Consider the following 21,892-nt stretch of genomic DNA (forward strand, 5'->3'; position numbering starts at 1 on the left):
GGAGATCACCCATCAGCACTGTGACTACAGCAGCGAGCACAAACTATGAGAAGGACCCCAGCTTTAATAAATGATGACTGAAATGTATAAATAAGTTTTACCGAATGATGATTAAACATAAGCCATTTGAAGTCACCAGAAGTCTTCAGCACGTGTAAAAATATAAAAAAATACATTAACCCTAAAGAGAAAACATGTCGTCCTAAATTAAGAAACAGTATGCTACAGTGGAGAGAGCACTCACTTTGCAGTCAGGGGACCTGGGTTCAAATACTGCCTCTCGAACTACTGGACAAGTCACAGGCTTCTTGGAGCAGTCTGAACCTCATGTCAAACATGAGAGCACAGCACTGGATGGTCTCGAAGGTCCTTTCAAGTGCTAGGTATAACCTCTGAGTTACATTATCCATGGTTCAAAGCCATCTGGTGGACTAGCCTACACTCTCATCCCTTGGTGGCAAATTACTTGAGCACTTAGTATCATGCCTTAAGCAAGCGTTTAGCAAATAGCTGCTAGTTACAAAGAAAACCATATGAACAACAAACAAGCCCTTTATGTGTGTATTAACATGCTCTGTTACAAGAAAACACTCAAAGATCCATGTGCTGGGAGTGTCTCTTTCACCAACTTTTAATCAAGTTAAATAATGCACTTAATGTGTTTTGTAAACTTTACAGTGTTATATACAAGTCAATTGTCCTCCTCCTCCTTCTCTTCTCAATTGTGACAACTGTATAAAGCATGATGACTGATGTAATTATTTTTCTAAGGTACAAGAAGCAGGGGGCAAAGTGGACAGACTGCTTGGGTTCAAATCCAGACTCTGACCCATAGCAGCTCTGTGACCATAATAAGATCACAGGCACTGATCACCATAATATCTCAGAAGCTGAGGCAACCCCTTTCAGATTTTAATTTCCAGACAGGCTGCCATCTGTGGCAATGCAGGATCTATGACAAAAACAAAATAACTTTCACTCACACTCCCACCACACTATTTCCTAAAATAAAATTTTATTGATATCTTTTGTTTTTGTATCTTTTACATTCCTTTTGTACCCCTCCTCCCAGTGCTGCCAAGACAACCAGATCATCAAATAAGGCTGACATTTGGAGGTATCATCTCACATCTCTCTTTATGGCCCAGTGTGGTCGTCAGAATTTTGCAGCTTTGGGTTCCTATTGTTTTGCTGTTGTTATTTCATTTACATTTGATGTAGTCATTGTGTAAATTGTTTTTCAAGGTTTGCTTACTTCACTCTACAACAGTTTATTTAAGTCATAAGTTCTTAATCATCTGTGTGTCATGGACTCCTTTGGCAGTGTCAGGTAAAGCCTATGGACCTCTTAGAATCATGTTTTTAAATGCATAAAATAAAACACAAAGGAAACCAATTACACTGAAATCCAGCTAACACAATATTTTAAAAAACATGTTCGTGGACCCCAGCTTAAGAAATCCTGTTACAAAGCGTCCTATCCTCTGTATTCACTGTGTCTTACAGCATAGTAAGGTGGCTGCTAGGACGTGCCATAGTGCACAGAGTGCCCTGCCTGATATAAAGACTCCTCATCTTCCTGAGTTCAAATCCAGACGAAGACACTTACTTGCTGTGTAACCCTGGGCAAATCACTTAACCCTGGTGGCCTTAGTTTCCTCATCTGGAGAAGGAAATGACAAGCTGCTCCAGTATCTTTGTGAAAAAACCCAAATGGGGTCACAAAGAGTAGGCCATGACTGAACCAACAATACAGCATAGTAATATTGCATATGTAGTACATTATAATTTCTTTTGCCATTCCCTCACTGATGGGCAGCTACTCTGCTTCCTGTTCCTTGCCACTCTATTTCAGTGTATAAAGAGCAAGATTGTATTTCCAGACCCCTCCTATTTCAATGTAATTGTAGTGTCTTCTATCAAACAGACTAACCAGGTATATTGGTAAAAGTATAATATTCCTTGATGTTTTCAGTCGGAAAGTCTAAAAAATCATAACATCAGTAGAAGGAAAATAGTCAGTCTAGAATTTAATTGAAGGAAGAAATAAGGAAATAAGGAGGGGAGGGGGATGGAAAAAAAGGAAGAGAGTCCCAATGCCAAATCTAAGACCTTTACATTGTGATAATGTCTATACAGTCACAGATTTACTCCTTCAGACTTCTCAGATTTTGAAGACACTGGGATTTATTTTGTTTTGTTTTCTTTTTTTGGTCAAGAAGTCCCTGAGTTCAATTAGTATCTTTTTGATCTACCAGCACTTTTTGGCTTTTAAGGGTAATGTCGATATTCAATCAATTGTTTAAATAGATGTGGCCCAGAGTATAGCTCTAAGTAGAAATATTGATCCCTGGTCAACAACTATCAAGTGTCTGCATGCTCCAATTTGAGTTATAATTTGAAGATTGTTTTCTCTCAACCCCACAGAGAAGCCAAGGCATTATTTGGGACTTGTTTCTAAAACAAGAAAACCTCAACTTTATTTTTATAGACTTGCAGATGTGGAAATGACCCATCCAACATTCTATCACCCACCATAATGATCCTTTCCACAACATCCCTGGAAGAGTGTCGTCTATCTTCTGAACAATTTTCAGTGAGAATAAGTAAAAGGGGCACCCCAATGTTAGCCACCTAATTTTTTCAAGTTATTCCTTGTAAGGAGCCAAAATCTACTTTGTTAATTAGTCTACAATTAAAGTAAAAAATCAATACTAGTTCTGCCTTCCAGAATAATCAGAATGTGTGCTCTCTCTTACATGGGGTGATATGAGAATAGTAATTTTAATTTCAAATTTAAATTTCTCCATCATTGTTTAACAGGATAAACCTTCAAATATTGAAAAATAACTTTCATGACTCAACTGAGTCTTCTTCAGGCTAAACAGTCTCATATCCTTTCAATGATTCTCTAAAAGACTTAGTTTCTAGACTCGATTCCAGTCACCTTCCCTCTGTTTAGTAATGAAAAGAAGGCTCTTCATTGAAGTAACTGCTTCTGCAGATTCTGGGAGAAGAACGAGCACAGAGCGATAGTCTGCTATGCTATTGTCCTTCACAGCTACAAGTTACTTTTGTACATGTCTTGATTTTTTATCAATATGTTATAACAACAACAAGGGCATTACAATCTGCCCCATTCTTAATCTATGTAAAATGCAACACTGGTACCTACATCTTTAACATGTTTAACAAGGCAGCACCCACCAAAATCATGGACTAAACACTTTCTGAAGTGTCCTGGTTTCAGTTGTGTATCAGTAACCAGTCTAATAGGTACAATGGGAAGACAGCTGGGACTGAAGCCAATATACAGACAGGAGCTGTAATCTGGTCTCTGCTGCTTAATCTTTGTGGTCGTCACCTATACTTTCTAAGTCACAGTTGTCATATCTGTAAACTGAAGAAATTGGATTCAATAAGCTCTCTTTCAAGCTTTAATTTGTGATCTTATTATGCCATGACTTTTAAAAACAATTTTTAAAAATTCTATATTGTGGAGAATGGAAAACTGAATTTACTACACCAGACATGGTACATATGTTTTACTGAACTGTTCTTTCTTCTTTCTTCTTTTTAAAAATCTTTCTAACAAAGGATAGCTCTTGGAGAGGGATATATTTGAAACTGAATATTATATAAAATTAAGACATCAACAAAATAAAATAAAATTTCCTTCAAAGTCTACACGTCAAAAAAGGTCCAAATTTATGATCAGATCTCAATGTGTTACAATCTCATCCTTCCAGTAGCTGTATAAATAATACCCTATACTTGGACTTAATTAAACACAGTGGTCATTTTCAGCATTAAGAACTCTCTCTGCAGCAATGGACTATAAACTTCGAATCTCCTGGCAGGAAATTCATTAAAATTAAAAAATATATATATTCTAATGGCAGGAAGAGTAAATAACTATAGCCTATAATGACAGTCCTGTTTTATCATGAGGAGAAATTATCTGCCAAAATAATGCTGCTGTTTGTGTGTAAATAAAGTAGTTATGGTGCATAGACTGGAAAGGGAGTAACCAGGACTTTAAGTCTGAACAAAAATGCCACCACACAGCATGGAGTGTTTTAGAAACTAAGGTTCATACCGTTCACATGAAGATTAGTTCACATCTGCTTCAAAAGAAAAAAAACCACACTGATAGGGAAATAACTTCTAGAGCCTTTCTAGTTCCTCTCAGGTAACTTTGGCCTTGAACCAAAAGAAAGTATTTAAACTCTTAGATGAGGTTACTTGCTCCAGTGATTCAGAAACATCAGTCAACATTAACTCTTTTGGTTAAAGCCAGGTTAATCCAGACTTCTTATGCTTTCTATCTTATACCAGAGAAACACTGAAAAGGAGTCAAAAATGAGAGAGAAATCTGTGAAAAGAACAACGAACCCCAACAAGTACTCCAAGTCCCACATACCGAATTCACTCTCCTAATAAATAAATTCACTCTGCTAATAACTTTCTGATCTCAGCAAAGTTAGCATTCTCTCTAATAATGGAGATCAAAGTTCCATACAAATCTTTTCCACATGCTCCCTAAAGTTTGCCATAAAGGATTTACCCTCAATTTCCCCTGACATTCTGAGGATACCCTCAGAGAGCTGCAGCTATCCATATGTGATCCCTTACTCTTGTTACAAACAGGCTGGCTCATGTTCTTTACAACCTATTTTTATGACATTTTGGTGAGAGTTTGGCATGGTGAACAAAGAGTTCGGGCTCGAAGCCAAGAAAAAGTGAGTTTGAGTCCTGCTTCTGACAATGCTGGCTGTGTGATCCTGGGCAGGTGACACAAACTCTTAGTGCTCTAAGCTGCAGAGAAGGTGCCAACTTACCCTGAGAGAATGAAGGAATTTTCTATAGCAATGAAATCACAGCTTCAGTTCTGACATCTAATGATTCTTTAGGCCACTACTTTGTAACCCCTTGCTTGTGCTGCAGCGCCCTGAGGCCCACCATGTGCCTCTCCATGGCCCTCAGGATGATGCTCAACTTCAATTCTCCAGACAGTAGTCTTCTGTAACTTGCAACCACACAAAGGCAACAGAAGAATATTGGGGTTTTAACAAGTTTCAGGGAGAAGCTTGGAGTTAAAAAAAAAAAAAAGGAACTTCGCAAATTCAAAGAACTAAAGAATTTCAGAATGGAAAGGATCAGTAGACATCTAATCCAACTCATCTGAAAGACAATACCCTGTGATATACATTTGAGATATTAATGGGAGCAATCCATCTTGCCACATAATATAGGAGTCCCCTCTATAAGACCTCTGAAATGATAAACTCAGTCAGTCATGAAGTCTCTTCTTGAACACTACCAATGAAAGAGAAATGTGCCGGGCTTCTCTTTCAACTGAAAATATTAAGAAATAGATATTTTAAATTGAGAATCCTTTCCAGACTTTTTCCTTTAGAAGAATTTGTAAAAGGTCAAGAATAAAACCTAGGGCCCCTACAGTGGTAACCAAACGTAGAATAAGAGAAACCTAAGAGGTTAAAAATGAGCAAGCAATCACAAAGGACTAAGTAAGGATGAAATGTTTATATTCTCTTACGAGTAAATTATACAAGTGTATCCTCGTATTAATGTCATTCCAGGGTCACAGAGAGAGTTAAATAAGACTGTGAGCCTAGGAATGTTCTTGTTTTAATGATCTTAGAGAAGGAAAGGGTATGGGGAGAAGACTGGGAAAGAAGAGAGAAAGGGAACAAACTAACTATATAAATCAGGAGAAGGGAGAGAAAGAGAAAGGGAGTATTTAGGTAGCATCTACTACATGCCAGTCACTGTGCTAAGTGCTTTGCAAAGATTATCTCATTCGATCCTTACAATGACGCTGGAAGTGAGTGCTGTTATTAGCCTTATTTTAGAAATGAGGAAACTGAGGCACACAGAGGTTAAGGAACTTCTCCATGGTCACACAGTAAGTGTCTGAGACTGGATTTAAACTCAGATCTTCCTGCCTCCAGGCCTCATGCTCTATCCACTGAAGAATCAGGCAGAGGAACAGGTGACAGCTAACCCTCTCTAAGTCCGTTTTTCTACCACCATTTCTTCTTTCACTCTTGTACATTTAGAAATAAATTTCTTGATGGTGCTTCTCTTGCTATTATTCTGTTTTAGCTGTTGCTCCTGGCTCCCACATCTATTTACTTTTCTTGTATTTCTATTGTCTCAGCTCTGTTGTTGTTTTTTTTTCCTAAGAATGTATAAACGCTTGTGTTTCACTGAATATCTACCTTTTTTACACTTACGGTTGGGCTTAGATTTGAAGGTTCTATTACGTTGAGTTGCATCTTAAGCTTTTTCTTTGCTCTTTGGAACACATTCCATCCCTCCCTGCAGTTTCTGGTAGGTACAGAAGTCTTGTGTTATTTGAATTTCTTTTCCTTTATATTTGAAAGTCATCTTCTTGGTAGCTTGCAAAATTAGTTGCTTGTCAATAGAATTCTTAAATTTAACTACTATGTGTGGAGTTTGTAGATTTTTTTTCTGGAGGTAATCTGTGGATTCTTTTAATCAGTACTGTCTCCTGTGTTCAGAAGTTCTAGACATTTTTCTTACATTTTTTCTTATATAATGGGGTTCAGGTTTTTTATTCATCATGCCCTTCTGGGAGCACTATAATTCCTTAAGTTATCTCTTTATACATCTTGTCTTGAAGAGTAATATATTTTGCTTGTATGAAAATCATGTTTTCTTTTAACATTATTACTGTGTGCTTTTCTTCTTCCATGAATTTGCATTCTTAATTAGTTACCCCTTTTTTGTTTCTCTGGTGAGACAACATTATGTATTTGGGTTATTCTATTTTGCCAATTTCTTCTGCTGAAAATTCGTAGTAATACAGCCATATTCCAGAGCTCCCAGGTCAAAGAGAAAATACTTCAAGGAGTCAGAAAGAAACCATTCAAATATTGTGAAGCCACAGTTGGGATCACATAAAATTTAGCAGCTTCCACGTTAAAGCAACAAAGGGCTTAGAATATGGTATTAGAGAAAGCAAAGACCTAAAACAGTGTATAATCCTTCAAGGGAAAAAATGGATACTTCATGAAATAAAGGACTTTCAAGTTATTCCTGATGAAAAGACCAGAGCTGACATAGCTATCTAAAATTAGCAGCAAGCGTTATCTGTAATGCGGATAAGACAAGAAGCCTTCCCAATAAGATCAGAGGTGAAGCAAAGATGTCCATTATCACCACTATTATTCAGTATCATACCAGAAATGCTAGCTATGTCAGAGAAGAAAAAGAAATTAAAGGAATTAGAATAGGTAATGGGGAAACAAATCAATCATTCTCTGCACACATGATGGTATACAGAATCCTAGAGAATCAACTAAATTATTAGTTGAAATAATGAAGAACTTCACCAAAGGTACAGGTTATAAAGCAAACCCATATAAATAACCATCATTTCTATATATTACCAACAAAATCTAGCAAGAAGAGATGGAAAAATAAATTACAGTTAAAATATCAAATACTTGGGAGTCTCCCTGCCAAGACAAATCAGGAACTACATGAACACAGTTACAAAATGCTTTTCACACAAATAAAGTCAGATCCTTTGGAGTAAATATTAATTGGAGAAATATTAATTGATAGGCAGGCTGAGAAAATATAATAAAAATGACAACTCTACCCAAATTAATTTACTCCTTCAGTGCCATACCAATCAAACTATCAAAAATAATTTTACAGAACTAGAAGAAATAATAAAATTCATCTGAAAGAACAAAAGGGCAAGAATATCAAGAGAATCAATGAAAAAAATGTGAAATAAGGTGACCTAGCAATACCAGAATTAAAATTATATTATAGAGCAGTAATCATCAAAACAATCTGATAATGGCTAAGAAACAGAATGGTAGATCAGTGGGATAGATTAGGTACATAATATATAGTAATACATGACCACAGTAGTCTAGTGTTTGATAAACCTAAAGGTCCTAGCTTCTGGGGCAAGAACTCACCATTTGACAAAAATTTCTGGGAAAACCACAGAGTAGTCTTACAGAAACTAGGCACAGACTACCATCTCACAGTGTATAGTAAGATAAGGTCAAAATGGATATATGATTTAGACATAAAGGATGATATCATAAGCAAATTAGGGAAGAATGGAAACTTTTACCTGTCAGATCTATGGATAAAGGAAGAGTTTTATGACCAAATGAGACAGAGAAAATCACAGGAAGTAATGGATAATTCTGTTTACATGAAATTTAAAAGGTTTTACACAAATAAAACCAATGCAGACAAAATTAGAAGGAAAGCAGGAAACTAAGGGGAAAATTCATAGCAAGTTTCTCTGATGAAGGCCTCATTTCTCAGATATATATGGAACTGAATCAGAACTTTTTAATTAATTTATTTTTTTAGTTTTCAACATTCACTTCCACAAGACTTTGAGTTACAAATTTTCTCTCTGTCTCTCCCCTACCCCTCACCCCAAGATAGTAAGCATATTGAATACCCCTTCCCCAATCTGTTCTCTCTTATGTCCTTCCCCATCTCCCCCTTACTTTCTTGTAGGGCAAGATGGATTTCTATATCCCATTGCCTGTATATCTTATTTCCTGGCTGCATGAAAAAAATTTTTTTTTAACATCTGTTTTTAAAACTTTTATTTCCAATGAATCAAATTTTATTTAAAAAAAAATAAGAGCCATTAACCACCTGATAAATGGTCAAATGATATGAACAGGCATTTTTCAGAAGAAGAAATCAAAGCTATCAACAGTCACATGAAAAAATGCTCTAAGTCATTACTGATTAGAGAAATGCAAATTAAATAACTTTGAGATACCACCTCATAGCTATCAGACTGACTAACATGACAAAAAAGAAAATAATAAATGCTGGATTGGATGTGAAAAAAGGACACTAATGTACTATTTATAGAGTTGTGAACTTATTCAATTATTCTGGAAAACAATTTGGAACTATGTCCAAAAGGTTTTAAAAATTTTGCATACCCTTTGACCCAGCAAAACCACTACTAGGTCTGTGTCCCAAAGAGACAAGGACCTACATGTACAAAAATATTTATAGTAGCTACTTTTGTGGTGGAAAAGAACTGGAAATTGAGGGGATGTCCATTAACTGGGGAATGGCCGAACAAATTGTTGTATATGATTGTGATGGAATACTATTGTGCTATAAGAAATGACAAGCAGAATGTTCTCAGAAAAACCTGGAAAGACTTACATGAACTGAGGCAAAGTGAAATTAGCAGAACCAGGAGAACACTATATATAGTAACAGGATACTATTTTAACAGTAATGAAGTTTGAAGTTCCTTTTATATTGCTGAGCTGAGAGGTACTTAACACTTAGTAATTAATTAAGCCTCTGTTAAAGAAACAGGTTGCTGACCTAACAGGAAGGGGTTGGTTGAAACAGGAAGAAGCTAATGCCATGTGTATATAAGGAGAAGCCTCTGCTGAGTCACACAGATCTTCTTAGAGCAAGCTTTGTGGAGGCAGAAGCTGCTACTGCTGGGGAGGCTGAAGAGGAAAGGCCCCTCAGGCTGGAGAGAACCTGGATGAAATGATATTAATTCTGGGAACCAGCTGAAACTTCTGCTGAGTTTGAGGGCCAGCTGGAGCTGCTGAGGCTGTTGAGGATTTCTGAGGGCCAGCCGGAGCTGAAGGCCAGTCTGAGCTGCTGCAGACTGAAGAAGCATGCTGGTCATTTGTATGAACCAGTTTTCTGGCTTTGTTAAGCCTTGACTTTCTGGGAACAAAGACTGTGAAGCATTTAAGATGGACTGGATTCTGTGAGCTTGAGAGTGGAACAGGAAGTGCTTGGAGAGCTGGACAAGAACCTGGGAGCTGTCTGCCTTTGAACCCAGGTGACAGTTTGGTGAATCCAGGTAGGATCTGGGACCATGGAAGGGGATCCAGAGAATAGCCAAGTCAAGCTGAAAGAAGACTTTATTTGGATACTGTGTACTGACTAGAAGATTATAATTTACTAGTGACCTAGGGGTGGAGGGCTTGTGTATTTTCTGATGATTGAATAGTGGATGATTAAATTTAGTAACTGATTTGTAACTTGGGTGACCCCATGGGTGGAGAACTTTGACTAATTGTACTCTGTGTCCCTTAAGGAGGCAAACCTCCTTAAGGATGAATGAATGATTGACTAAATGATTTGTTTTTCTTTGTTGAAAACTATGTGACCAGAGTAGAAACAGGACCTCTGCGTGGCTCTGGCTCTCACCACCTCCAATCCATGTGAAAGGGTCTGAACAAACTTTGGAGCTACAGAGCCCACAGGATGACACAGAGGAGCTGGCCTCCCACTGGGGACAGCCTGGCAGGAATTGGCCAGCACAGCGCTCTGGGAGCCAAGCTCAGCTCCATGTCGAGGTCTTGGCCTCAGAGTGGGCCTGACTAGCCGCTGACTGGAGGGACTCCAGATCACTAGCAGCTGTGGTGGTCCAGAATTATCAACACAAAAATGCTAAGGACAAAATGAGAGGTCAGTGCAGTGTGGACTTTGGGACCTAGTAGTTGGTGCGACGGCTTTTGTCCTCAGGTCGAGAAGCTCCTGGCCTGCAGAGTGTAGGGGGATCAAGCAACCAGTCTGAGGGGTAATCGCTCTTGCTTTAACCTGGTTGGATCTGGATTGCAGTCTAGGGTGGAGGTCCTGGGGTGTGCAACCAGCTTGCCAGATCATTTGGAGGCTTCAGAGAGGGCACCCAACTAATACCTCCAGCAGCTGAGAAAACCCCAGAATTTGGTATGTGGCTCCCCTGTCTGGCAGCAGAGTCCTACTGTGGCAAGAAGCCCAAAGGTCAAGTAATTGAGTGGCAACATGACCAGGCAAAGGAAGCAAACAGAAAAATCCAACACTGGACTCCTATTTTGGGGACAGAAGGGATCAAGGCATGGAGCAGGGGGAAGACAGTGAAATTGGAACTCCTGCACCAAAAGCTTCAAGGAAAATGCAAGCTGGTTACAGGCCATAGAGGACCTTAAGAAGCAGATAAGAGAAGTGGAGGAAAAATTGGGAAGAGAAATGAGAACAATGCAAGAAAATTACGAAATGGGAGTCAACAGCCTGAAGAAAAGAACACCTTAAAAAACAGACTGACTCAGGTGGCAAAAGAGGCTCAAGGAGGCAATGAGGAGAAGCATGCCTTAAAAACCTGAATTCGCCAGATGGAAGGGGAATCTCAAAAGCCCAATGAGGAGAATCATTCCTTCAGATGTAGACTGGAGCAAATGGAAGCTAATGACTTTATGAGAAACCAAGATGCTGTTAAACAGATCCAAACAAATGAAAGAATAGAAGGCAATGTGAAATAACTCATGGGAAAAGCCACTGACCTGAAGAATAGATCCAGGAGAGATAATTTAAAAATTGTTGGACTACCTGAAAGCCATGATCAAGGAAAGAACCTAGAGGTCATCCTCCAAGAAATTCTCAAGGAAAGCTGCCTTGATGTTTTAGAACCAGAGGGCAGAATAGGGGTTGGGGGAGTCCACCGATGACCTCCTGAAGGGGATCCCAGGAGGAAAACTTCTAGGAATATTGTGCCCAGGTTCTGAAATTCCCAGATCAAGGAGAGAATATTACAAGCAGCCAGGAAGAAACAATTTGAATATTGTGGAAACACAATCCAGGTAACTCAGGATCTGGCAGCTTCTACACTGAGGGAGCAAAGGGCTTGGAATATGATATTCCAGAGGTCAAAGGAGCTGGGATTAAAACCAAGAATCACCTACCCAGCAAAACTGAGTATCATGTTTCAGGGGAAAATATGGTCATTCAGTAGAACAGAGGACTTTCAAGCATTCTTGCTGAAAAAACCAGAGTTGAACAGAAAATTTGACATTCAGATACAAGAAGCAAGAGAAGGTAAACAGGGAAAAGAAATCATAAGGAACTTATCAAAGTTGAACTATTAACATTCCTACATGGAAAAAACGATAATTGTAACTGATTAAACTTTTCTCAGTGTGATAGTTGAAGGGAACAGAAATTATATATATACATATATGTGTGTGTCTTTATCGGAGGTGTACAGGTGTATGAATACATATGTGAATGTGTGTATGTATGTATACAGGTATACATAGAGGGCACAGGACCAATTTAATAGGAAGGGATGATACTTAAAAGGGGAAATTAAGAGGTGAGAGAGCAATATAATGAGAGGAGATGGGGAGAGACAGAATGGGGTAAACTATCTCATATAGAAGAGGCAAGGGAAAATGGTTACAATGGAGGGGAAGAATAGGAAGGCAAAAGGGAATGGGTCAACCTTATTCTCATTGAATTTGGCTCGGGGAGGGAATGAAATACACACTAAATAAGGTATCTCACCCTACAGGAGAGTAGGGGGGAAGGGGATGAGAGAGGGGATGATGGAAGGGAATGAAGTTGGAAGCAACCACTTTTGAAAAGGGATGGGATCAAAGTAGAGAATAGAACAAGTGGGAGGTAGGATAGGAGGGAGGGAAATATAGTCAGTCTTTTACAATATATCTACTACGTTAATGTTTTGCATTAGCTATACATGTACAACCTATACTGAACTGCTTCTCTTTCCAGTAAGGGCGGGTGACAAGGGAGGAAGGGAATGAATCTGGAATTCAAAATTTTAAAATCAAATGTTTAAAAAAAATATATATATATATACCATTATTAATATTATTTTACATGTAATTGGGAAATAAGATATACAGGCTCTGGGGCACAGAGATCCACCATGCCCTACTGGAAAAGTCGAAGGGGGTATGGGAGAAGATATGGGAGAGAGCAGATTGGAGGAGGGGATATCCTGTGGGACTGCTATTTTGGGGTGGTGGGTAGGGGGAAAACGGGGAGAAAATTTGTAACTCAAAATCTGGCGGAAATGAATGATGTAAATCAGAAGTTAATAAAGCATTTGAAAAATGAAAAAAAAAAACTATGTGACCACTGTGGTGAAAACTATATGGCCATATTAGCGATAAGTTGATAAACTGATAATTGATAGTTGATAAATTGTAATGTTGTGAATGCTATATCTTGATTTCTGTCAATGTTTTGCTCTGATTTGTTATGGAATAGTGTTCCCTATACTGTGTAATCAGAACCCTGAAAGCTGTTCACAGTAGCATTCTTCTAGAAAGCTGCTCGTGGGCTTTATAGTTATATGATAATCAGCTGTGAAGGACTTAGCTATACTCAGCAATACAACGATCTAAAACAGTTCTGAAGGACTTATGATGTAAAATGCTCTTCACACCTCTGAAGAAAGAACTTTATTTTACTCGTATTTTTTTGTCTATTTTTTTCCTGAACTCAAATTAAAAAAAAAAAGGATGTTTAAATAAATTTAAAATTAAAAAACCCCAATAACAATGAACTGACAAGAGCCCGTGCCTCATCAAGTATTGATCTATTTTCCTTGGTCTGGCAATATTTGTTTGTGTCCAAACTATTTTAGGTTAGCTGAAGGCTAAATTCGTTTGTTATTAATATCTGTTTATCTGATTATGCTAAAAGTCTTTAATTTTTTTTCCTCCTGAGATCTTTGGAAATTTCAGTTTTTTACCTCTTGTTTTTCCCTAATGCTCACTTTCTGACTCCTTCCTTTTTGATAGTGATTTTCTTGAGGACAGGATCTCAAAGCTTCTGAGCCTCTTCTTACACTAGGGAATTCAAAGTTCACCATCCTCGGTCTCTTCTCTAACTAACTTTTGGGGAGACAAAATTGGCCCCAGCTAGACACTGGGATTTCCCTCAGGTTTAGTGGAGTGTCACATAATAAGAGTCATAGCCACAGTCACACACATCCTAATCCTTCTTTTCCTATATTCTCTGGCTGAATTCTGTTGTGACACAGAGTACTACCATCACAGCTTAAACTAACATCTACTGTTTGGATCTCCACTGCATTTGGGATAAAGGAAAAGGGAAGAAGAGAGAGCTGAATTCTGTTGGGTTAGTTTGTATAGTACCTATTGCCAAGAGCATGGCTATAGTCCAGAGAGGGTGCTAAGTGAGTGTAAGGGTCTCTTCTCTTGTTAGTACATCAGATTTCTGGGGTTTGTGTTCTTGGAAACACCTGAAATTGCATTACCTCTTGCATATAATTCCTATTTTGGAAGATCTGAGAGATCATGAGGACTGGGGAAAAAAATTAGTCTTCTAGTTGGTCACATGATCCAGAAGTTCCAATTATATGCCAATATAACCAAAAAATTGAATGGAATTTATAAATACTTACAAGAATATAAAGTGCCTAAAATGATACCACAAAAGATTAAACAATCTAGTCCAAAAATATTTTAACAAGCAATAAATTCCCAAATAGCTCCGAAAGAGCTCCCAAATTAAAAAAAAAAACAAATCCAGAATCAGATCAAGTAAATTCTATTAAATATTCAAAAAACAATTCCAATATTATATAAAGTCTTTGAAAAATAGAACAAAAAGGGATCCTACCAAACAAGGTCTTGATACCTAAACCAGGGTGAATTGAGAAAGAGCACTGTTAGCAAAGAAGCTATAGCAGCATCACAAAGATCAAAATATGACCAGGTTAAACTTATACCATAAATGTAGCACTGGATCAGTATTAAGAAAACTATTAACATAATAGACCCTGTTAATAACAAGAACAAAAAAAGCATACAATTATATCAACAGATGCAGAAAAAACATTACTTTTTTAAAAAAACACACTAGAAAACTTAGGAATAAGTGGATCTTTCTTTAATATGAAAAGTAGTATCTATTTAAAATCAAAAGTTATCAACATAAATATTGGAGATAAATTAGTGGCCTTTCCAGTAAGAGTAAGGATAAAGAAGGTATGTTTATTACCACCAGTACTACTTGGAATAGTGCTAGAAATTCTAGCTATAAAACCAGGACAAGAGAAAGAAATTGAGGGAATAAGCACAGTTAACGAGGAAATGAAATTCTGCAAATGATAAAACGAGGAAATGAAATTTGTCAAATGATATAATGCTATACTCGAATCCTGGAGAACCAAATAAAAAATTAACTCAAACTAATAATAATGTCAGCAAAATTACAGGATATAAAATAGATGTTAAGTCATCAGTACTTGTGTATATTACCAAAAACCCCAGTAGGAGGAGACAGAAAAAGAAACCATTTAAAATAACTATTGAATGTATAAATCACTTAGAAATCTACCTATCAAGATTTACACAGGAACTATATGAATACACCTGAAATAAAACACCTGAAAACGAAGACAAACAACTAGAGAAATGTTAATTGCTCATGGGTAGGCTGAGTCAATATAATAAAAATTACAATATCACTTAAATTAATTTACTTACTCAGTGACATACCAATAAAATTATCAAAAAAAATATAAATAGTAAAAAAATTCATCTGGAGGAACAAAAGGTCAAGAGTCTCAGGAGAAATAAGGTAGTGAGGTGGGAGTGGGACAGGACTGGGAAGAAAGTGTACCAGTACTAACAGTACCAAATCTCAAACTGTATTACAAAGTAGTAATCATTAGAATCCTTAGTCCATTAGAAGCATTAGTTCTCATTAAAAAAGAAAGGTTGATCAGGTGAGAGAGATTAAGTATACAGCAGCCTAGTGTTAAATAAATCCAAAGATCTTAATTACTGGAGTAAGAATGGACTATTCAATAAAAACTGCTGGGAAACTTGTAAAGAAATTTGGCAGATACCAAGTAAACCAACACCTCACACCATATACCGAGATAAGCTCTAAATGAATATACATGCAATATAAAAAAGGTGACATCATAAACAAATTGGAGGAGAAAGGAGAAGTTACCTTTCAGATATGAGAACATTCATGATCAAACATGGGATAGAGAGGACCAAGAAGCTATAATGAATTATTCTGATTACATAAAATGAAAAAGATTTTGCAAAAAAACAAACAAAACCAATCAAACAAAAAAATAATGGAGGTAGAATCAGAACTGAAACAGGTAACTAGGAAAAAATGGTTGCAACAAGTTTCTCTGATAAGTATTTCATTTCCAAGATATATAAAGAATTGGTTCAAACATATAAGAAAAGGTCATTCCTCAAAAGATAAATGGTCCAAAGGTATAACAAGAATTTTTCAAATGAAGAAATTCAAACTATCACCAATCATATGAAAAATGCTTCAGATCACCAATAATTAGAAAAATACAAACTAAAAACAATTTAAGAAGCTCTCCTTCATACCTATCAGACTGGTAAAAATAACAAATGTTGGAGGGGCTACAAATCAGTGAACTGTAGAAAGCAATGTGGAACTATTCCCCAAAAGTCACTCAACTGGGCTTGCTACCTTCTGATCCAATGATACCACTAGAAGATCAATCACCCCCTCCCACCCAACATCAAAGAGACAAAGGATCCATGTAAACAAAAATATTTATAAGTAGCTCTTTTTGTGGTGGCAAAAAAAAAAACAACTTGAAACTAAGAGAGTGCCCATAAATTAGGGAATGGATAAACAAATTACAGTATATGAAAGCATTACAATGTAATAATACTGTGCTATAATAGATGATGAAAAGAATGGTTTCAGAGACATCAGCATGAACTAATTCAAAATGAAGTGGCCAGAACCAATAACAATAATATTATAAAGACAACTCTGAAAGAAGTGAAGAAGAACTCTGATCAATTCAATGACCAATCAGGATTCTAGAGGACCAGTGAAGAAGCATGCTACCAACCCCCTGACAATCCCTGATGAATTCAGGGTACAGAATTACATATGTGTATACATACACATATACATGTTATTTATTGTAAGTTTAATCATCAATTATTATATTATATTATGATAAAGATGAGACAACCACCATTTTGTGTCATTCAGAAATAGGTAGATAGAGGTGGCAGCCAAAGACAATACCAGTTTAGTGTATAAGATTTTAAACCATACTGGCAGGAAAGAGGAAAATTATCCTGCTGGGGTGGCTAAGTGGCACAGTGAATAGAGCACTGGCCCTGGAGTCAGAAGGACCTGAGTCCAAATCTGGCCTCAGCCACTTAACACTTACTAGCCATGTGACCTTGGGCAACTCACAACCCCAACTGCCCTCCAAATAAAGGCAAAAAAAACCAAAACAAAACCCAACGATCCTGCAGCAAGCTTGGTCAGTCTGAGATCCAATGAGGCCAGACTGTCCCAAAAGAAATTTCTGGATGAAAATGGAAGGTCAAAAAATACATGCAAAATAGAGAAGATATGCCAGGGGGTTTGTAGTAATATAGTCATATCATTGGTGACCCTAGAACCACTACCTTAGAATGAGCTAAGTAAGCATTTTTACAGGCATTATCTAATTTGATCCTTACAACAACAATCCAAAAAGTTAGGTAATACAAATATTATGATCTTACTTTAGCAGAACTTAAAGTCTAGAATGAAATTGAGCATGGTATAGCACCCTAAGTGCTCAATGCAGAGTGAGAAGACTGAGGTCCATCACTAGGAGCCCTGGGCTAATCCCTTCACTTCTCTGGGCCTGTGTTCTCATCTGTAAAATGAAGGGCTTCGACCAGATGACCTCAGATGTACCTTCTAACTCTAAATCTAGATCCTATGACTTTGTGTAATGGAAATGCAAATTTGGAAGATCTTCCCTGCCCCTAGGCTAAAGTGCACCTGAAGCCTGGGGTGGGAGGCTTGTTTTTCAGTAGATACTTCTTGATTGGCCAGTGAGTCAATAAGGTTGTTACATTCTCTGAGCCAGGAGAAGGATATATAAGCCCTGATGTGTAGCTTTGTTTTGGGGGCTCACTTTGAGAAGTGTTCTGTGATTTGATCTGGATTCTGGGAAGCCGTTGTCCAGAGCCCCCCCCCTGCTTTGAAAACCCCAGATGTTAAAACCCAGATGTTGACTGGGTATGGATGTAATGGTTGGCTGTTTCTGTCTTGATAATTCTGCCTGTATACTTTGAAGTTCGGGGTGCTGACCTTTTCCCCTGAACAAGGTAAACGATATATGTCTGACTGATTAAAGTAAGCTTGTTAACCCATTTTGAGTTGCTTTCCTTTAACAAAGCAGATCTAAGAACCTGTATTGGCAGCAAACCCTGAGGACGCTTGGGGTGTTTGCTGCTACACTTTGGTAAGGCCATGTACATTCAATGTCAGAACTCATGTCTTCTCATTCTAAATCTGCTGTTCTTTCCATGCTGCCTTTTCAACTAAGGAATAAATTAGTTTAAAGAACAATTTTTTTTTGCATCACATTAAGTGAGATAATTACATAGCATTTGTATTTAAAAATGAAAACATATCAAAGTACAATTCTCCCTAAAGCTATTATCCCACAATCTTAAAATTTGTACAGCTTTACATATTTGATCTGAGAAAACATTAATTATAAAAGCCACATATAATGTCTAATGAAATTTAGAGATGTCTTAACATACCTGCTCTTCCCTATCTTTTTCTTTGGTCTTACTCCTGGAGACCCTGACAGAGGTAGCATCTCGAGCTGGAATGACAGAGATCTGATTCAGTGGCATGTTCATCACAACCTCTGGTTTGGTCTTCTTGCTTAAGGATGAAAATCTTCACCGTGAGGGTCATTTTGTGTCATGGACCTGAAGCTTTAAAAGAAAGCAAGAAAAAAGACAATTTAAAATTCCATATGACACTTCTACCATCCTAATGCAGGCCCCTTTCACCTCACAAATGGACTACGGCAATAGCCTGCAGGTTGGTTTTTTGGACCTCAAATATCTCCCCATTATAATTCATCTTCCACTCAGTTGTCAAACTGATCTTCCTCAAGGACCGGTCTGACCATGTGACGCTACCTCTCATTCATTAACACCAATGGCTCCCTCTTACCCACAGGATCAAACATAACATCCTCTGTTTGGTTTTGAAAGCCCTTCAAAACCTGCTCTCCTCTTACCTTTCCAGTCTTCTTGCACCTTACACCCCTCCACATCCTCTGCAATCCAGTGACACTGGCCACCTTGTTTTTCTCAAACAAATCAATTCATTTCCTGACTCCAAGCATTTTCACTGGCCCTCCCTTACACCAGACCTCTCTCCCTCTTCATCTCTGTGTCCTGGCTTCCTTTAAGTTTCGGCGAAAATCAACCAACCTTTAGAAGAAACCTTTCCCAGGCTTCTTTAATCTTAGTGTCTTCCTTCTGGGGTTAATCCCAATTTATATATATACCTTGTTTGTACACAATTATTTACATGTTGCTGCTCCTAGAGAGCAGGGATTGTTTTCTCCTTTTTTATATATGTCCCCAGAGTTTAAAACAGTGTCTGGGAAATAGCAGAAGGTGCTTAATAAATGCTAGTTGATTGACTGACTAGTTAGATTTTATAATTTATAAACAGACTGATGTTTGAGGGATGATTTAAAACATCAGTCTTCAAAAATTTGTAGATAAAATTGAACGGACCAACAAAAATCTTTACTATTCTCCTCATGTAAGAGTCTTTCCCTAGAATCCTATTCTGGTGCCTCTATGGCACAAAAATGAACACAACCCTTTTCACCTTTCTAATCTCCTTCTACTCTACTCGCCTCCACCTCCTCTATGATCCAGTTTCACTAGCTTATTGACTTGTCCTCAGAGATGACAAGCTATCTCTGGTCTCCATGATTTTTCACTCTCTGTTCCACATGCCTGAAATGTTATTTTGCCACCAACTCTTAAATTCAATAGTTGATAGTCTTTTTCTACAGGACTATATTCAAGTTTTAGTTGATTTTCTTGAACAAATCTTTTTTACTGTGAAATGCAAGTATCAACCTTTAATCCCAATTCTGATCATCTGTATCTTACTAAGATTGTAGCACCCCTATCCTTTTGACATGACAACAAATACATATGAAGTTAAGTCATTTATTATTCATGTATGATTAATAAGGACAACCTCCTCTTTTTTTTTGATTGGTATTATAACATTCATTAAAATAATGCTGTGGGCTGGGATGGCAAGGTGGCGTGGTGAACAGAGCACGGGACTTAAGAGTCAGGAGGACCTGAGTTCAAATCTGACTTCAGACACTTAACACTTTACTAGCTGTGTGACCTTGTGCAAATCACTTAACCCCAATTGCCCTGCATTCCCCCCTCCAAAAAGCAAAATAATAACAATGATGATGATGATGATGATGCTATGGGTTAATAGAAACAGCAAAAGACCAAAGAATTAAAATGCAATCTATATAAAATCCCAACTAAAACCTGAATGTGTCTAATGTATTCATTCAGTAGCTAATTAAAAGCTCAAGAAAGATAACACTCTCAATATAATAAAGTACTGCAAAACAACTGGCAATTTTTAGTTATCAAAACTGTGCATTTTGCATTTGGTATCCTTTTTTCAATCAGGAAAAAAATATCCCTTTTGAATTTTATGTAACATACACATAAAACAAGGCAGAAAAATACATTATAAATTCTAAACTGACTGTAAATACATTATCTTACATGTTTCTCATAGGTAATAGGTTGGTTATGGTACATACATAGCATGAAACTACTAAGATAATAAAGAATAGACAAAATACATGTCAGCTGTATGGTAGCATACAAGGGACACTCCCATCTGCCCACTCTAAAAAAAAAAATTGCATAATACTGAAGGACAACCTTCTTGTCCAACTCTGTTTCTATCCTTGCGCATGCCCCTCCCCTCTCCCCCCCCCCTTGGTTGGATTGCCGGCACTACAATGCTTCCTTCTGACCACCCCCTCACTTGGTTTTAATGTTCTCTATCACCTTCTCTGCCAGCAAAACTTTCCCTCAGTAAAGGCTCTTACTGCTACAAGTGTTCTGTACTTTTAATGGGACAGAAACCTTAAATGAGGGTCTACTTGGAGTCCATGAACTTGGTTTTGTTTTTATTAATATATCTTTTTAAAAATGTATTTAAGTTTACAACATTCAGTTTCACAAGTTTTTGAGTTCCAAATTTTCTCCCCCTCTTCTCCCCCCTGCCCCTGACAGCGGCATGCAATCTGATACAGGTTCTACATATACCTTCACATTAAACATTAGTCAACTTGTAAAGAAGAATTATAATTATAATCACTGCAGTGAACAACGAGGAAGAAGAAACAAAACAAAATGAAAAAGAGAGAGAGCAAGTAGTTTGCTTCAATCTGCATTCAGACTCCTTGATTCTTTCTCTGGATGTGCATAGTCTTTTCCATCACTAGTCCTTTGGAGTTGTCTTATAAACTCGCATTGCGGGGAGGAGCCCAATCTTTCAAAGTCAGTAATCACAGATACGATGTGTCTGTAATTGGGCACAAAATTTTATATAAGACTCTCCAGGTTATTACGAAGTCCGTTTGCTCCTCATTTCTTATAGCACAATAGTATTTCATTATATTCATACACCACAACTTGTTTAGCCATTCCACAATTAAAGGGTATCTCCTTCATTTCCAATTCTTTGTCAACACAAAAAGAACTGCTATAAATATTTTTGTACATGAGTCCTTTTCCCATTTATATGATCTCTTTGGGATATAGCTCCAGAAGTGGTATTGCTGAGTCAAAGGGTATATATATTTTTATAGCCCTTTGGGCATAGTTCCAAATTGCTCTCCAGAAGGGTTGGTTCAGATCACAACTCCACTAACAATGCATTAGGGTTCCAATTTTTCCACATCTCCAGCATTTATCATTTTCCTGTTTTGTCATGTTAGCCAATCTGACCGGTGAGATGTGGTACCTAAGAGCTGGTTTGATTTGCATTTCTCTAATCAATAGTGATTTAGAGAATTTTTTCATATGATTAAAGATATATTTAATTTCTTCATCTGAAAACAGCCTGTTCATATCCTTTGACCATTTATCAAATGGGCAATGACTTGTAGTCTTATAAATTTGAATCAGTTCTCTGCATATGTTAGAAA

At 37.4% G+C, this 21,892-nt stretch overlaps 1 protein-coding gene across 2 annotated transcripts in view; it reads right to left on the bottom strand.

The window, feature by feature from the left end:
- MARCHF8 (membrane associated ring-CH-type finger 8) overlaps window positions 1–21,892 on the bottom strand; it is a 109,773-nt gene that overhangs the window by 56,464 nt on the left and 31,417 nt on the right. For both annotated transcript variants that reach the window (XM_069071324.1, XM_069071323.1), the window contains exon 2: window positions 18,420–18,599. In XM_069071324.1, the coding sequence (XP_068927425.1) occupies window positions 18,420–18,521 (102 nt within the window). In that variant the 5' untranslated portion in view covers window positions 18,522–18,599. The remainder of the gene's footprint in view (window positions 1–18,419; window positions 18,600–21,892) is intronic.

This window comes from Petaurus breviceps, unplaced genomic scaffold (assembly GCF_028583685.1).
Source record: "Petaurus breviceps papuanus isolate PSGF00001 unplaced genomic scaffold, PetGlider_PUasm1.0 90825, whole genome shotgun sequence".
Lineage (NCBI taxonomy): Eukaryota > Metazoa > Chordata > Mammalia > Diprotodontia > Petauridae > Petaurus > Petaurus breviceps.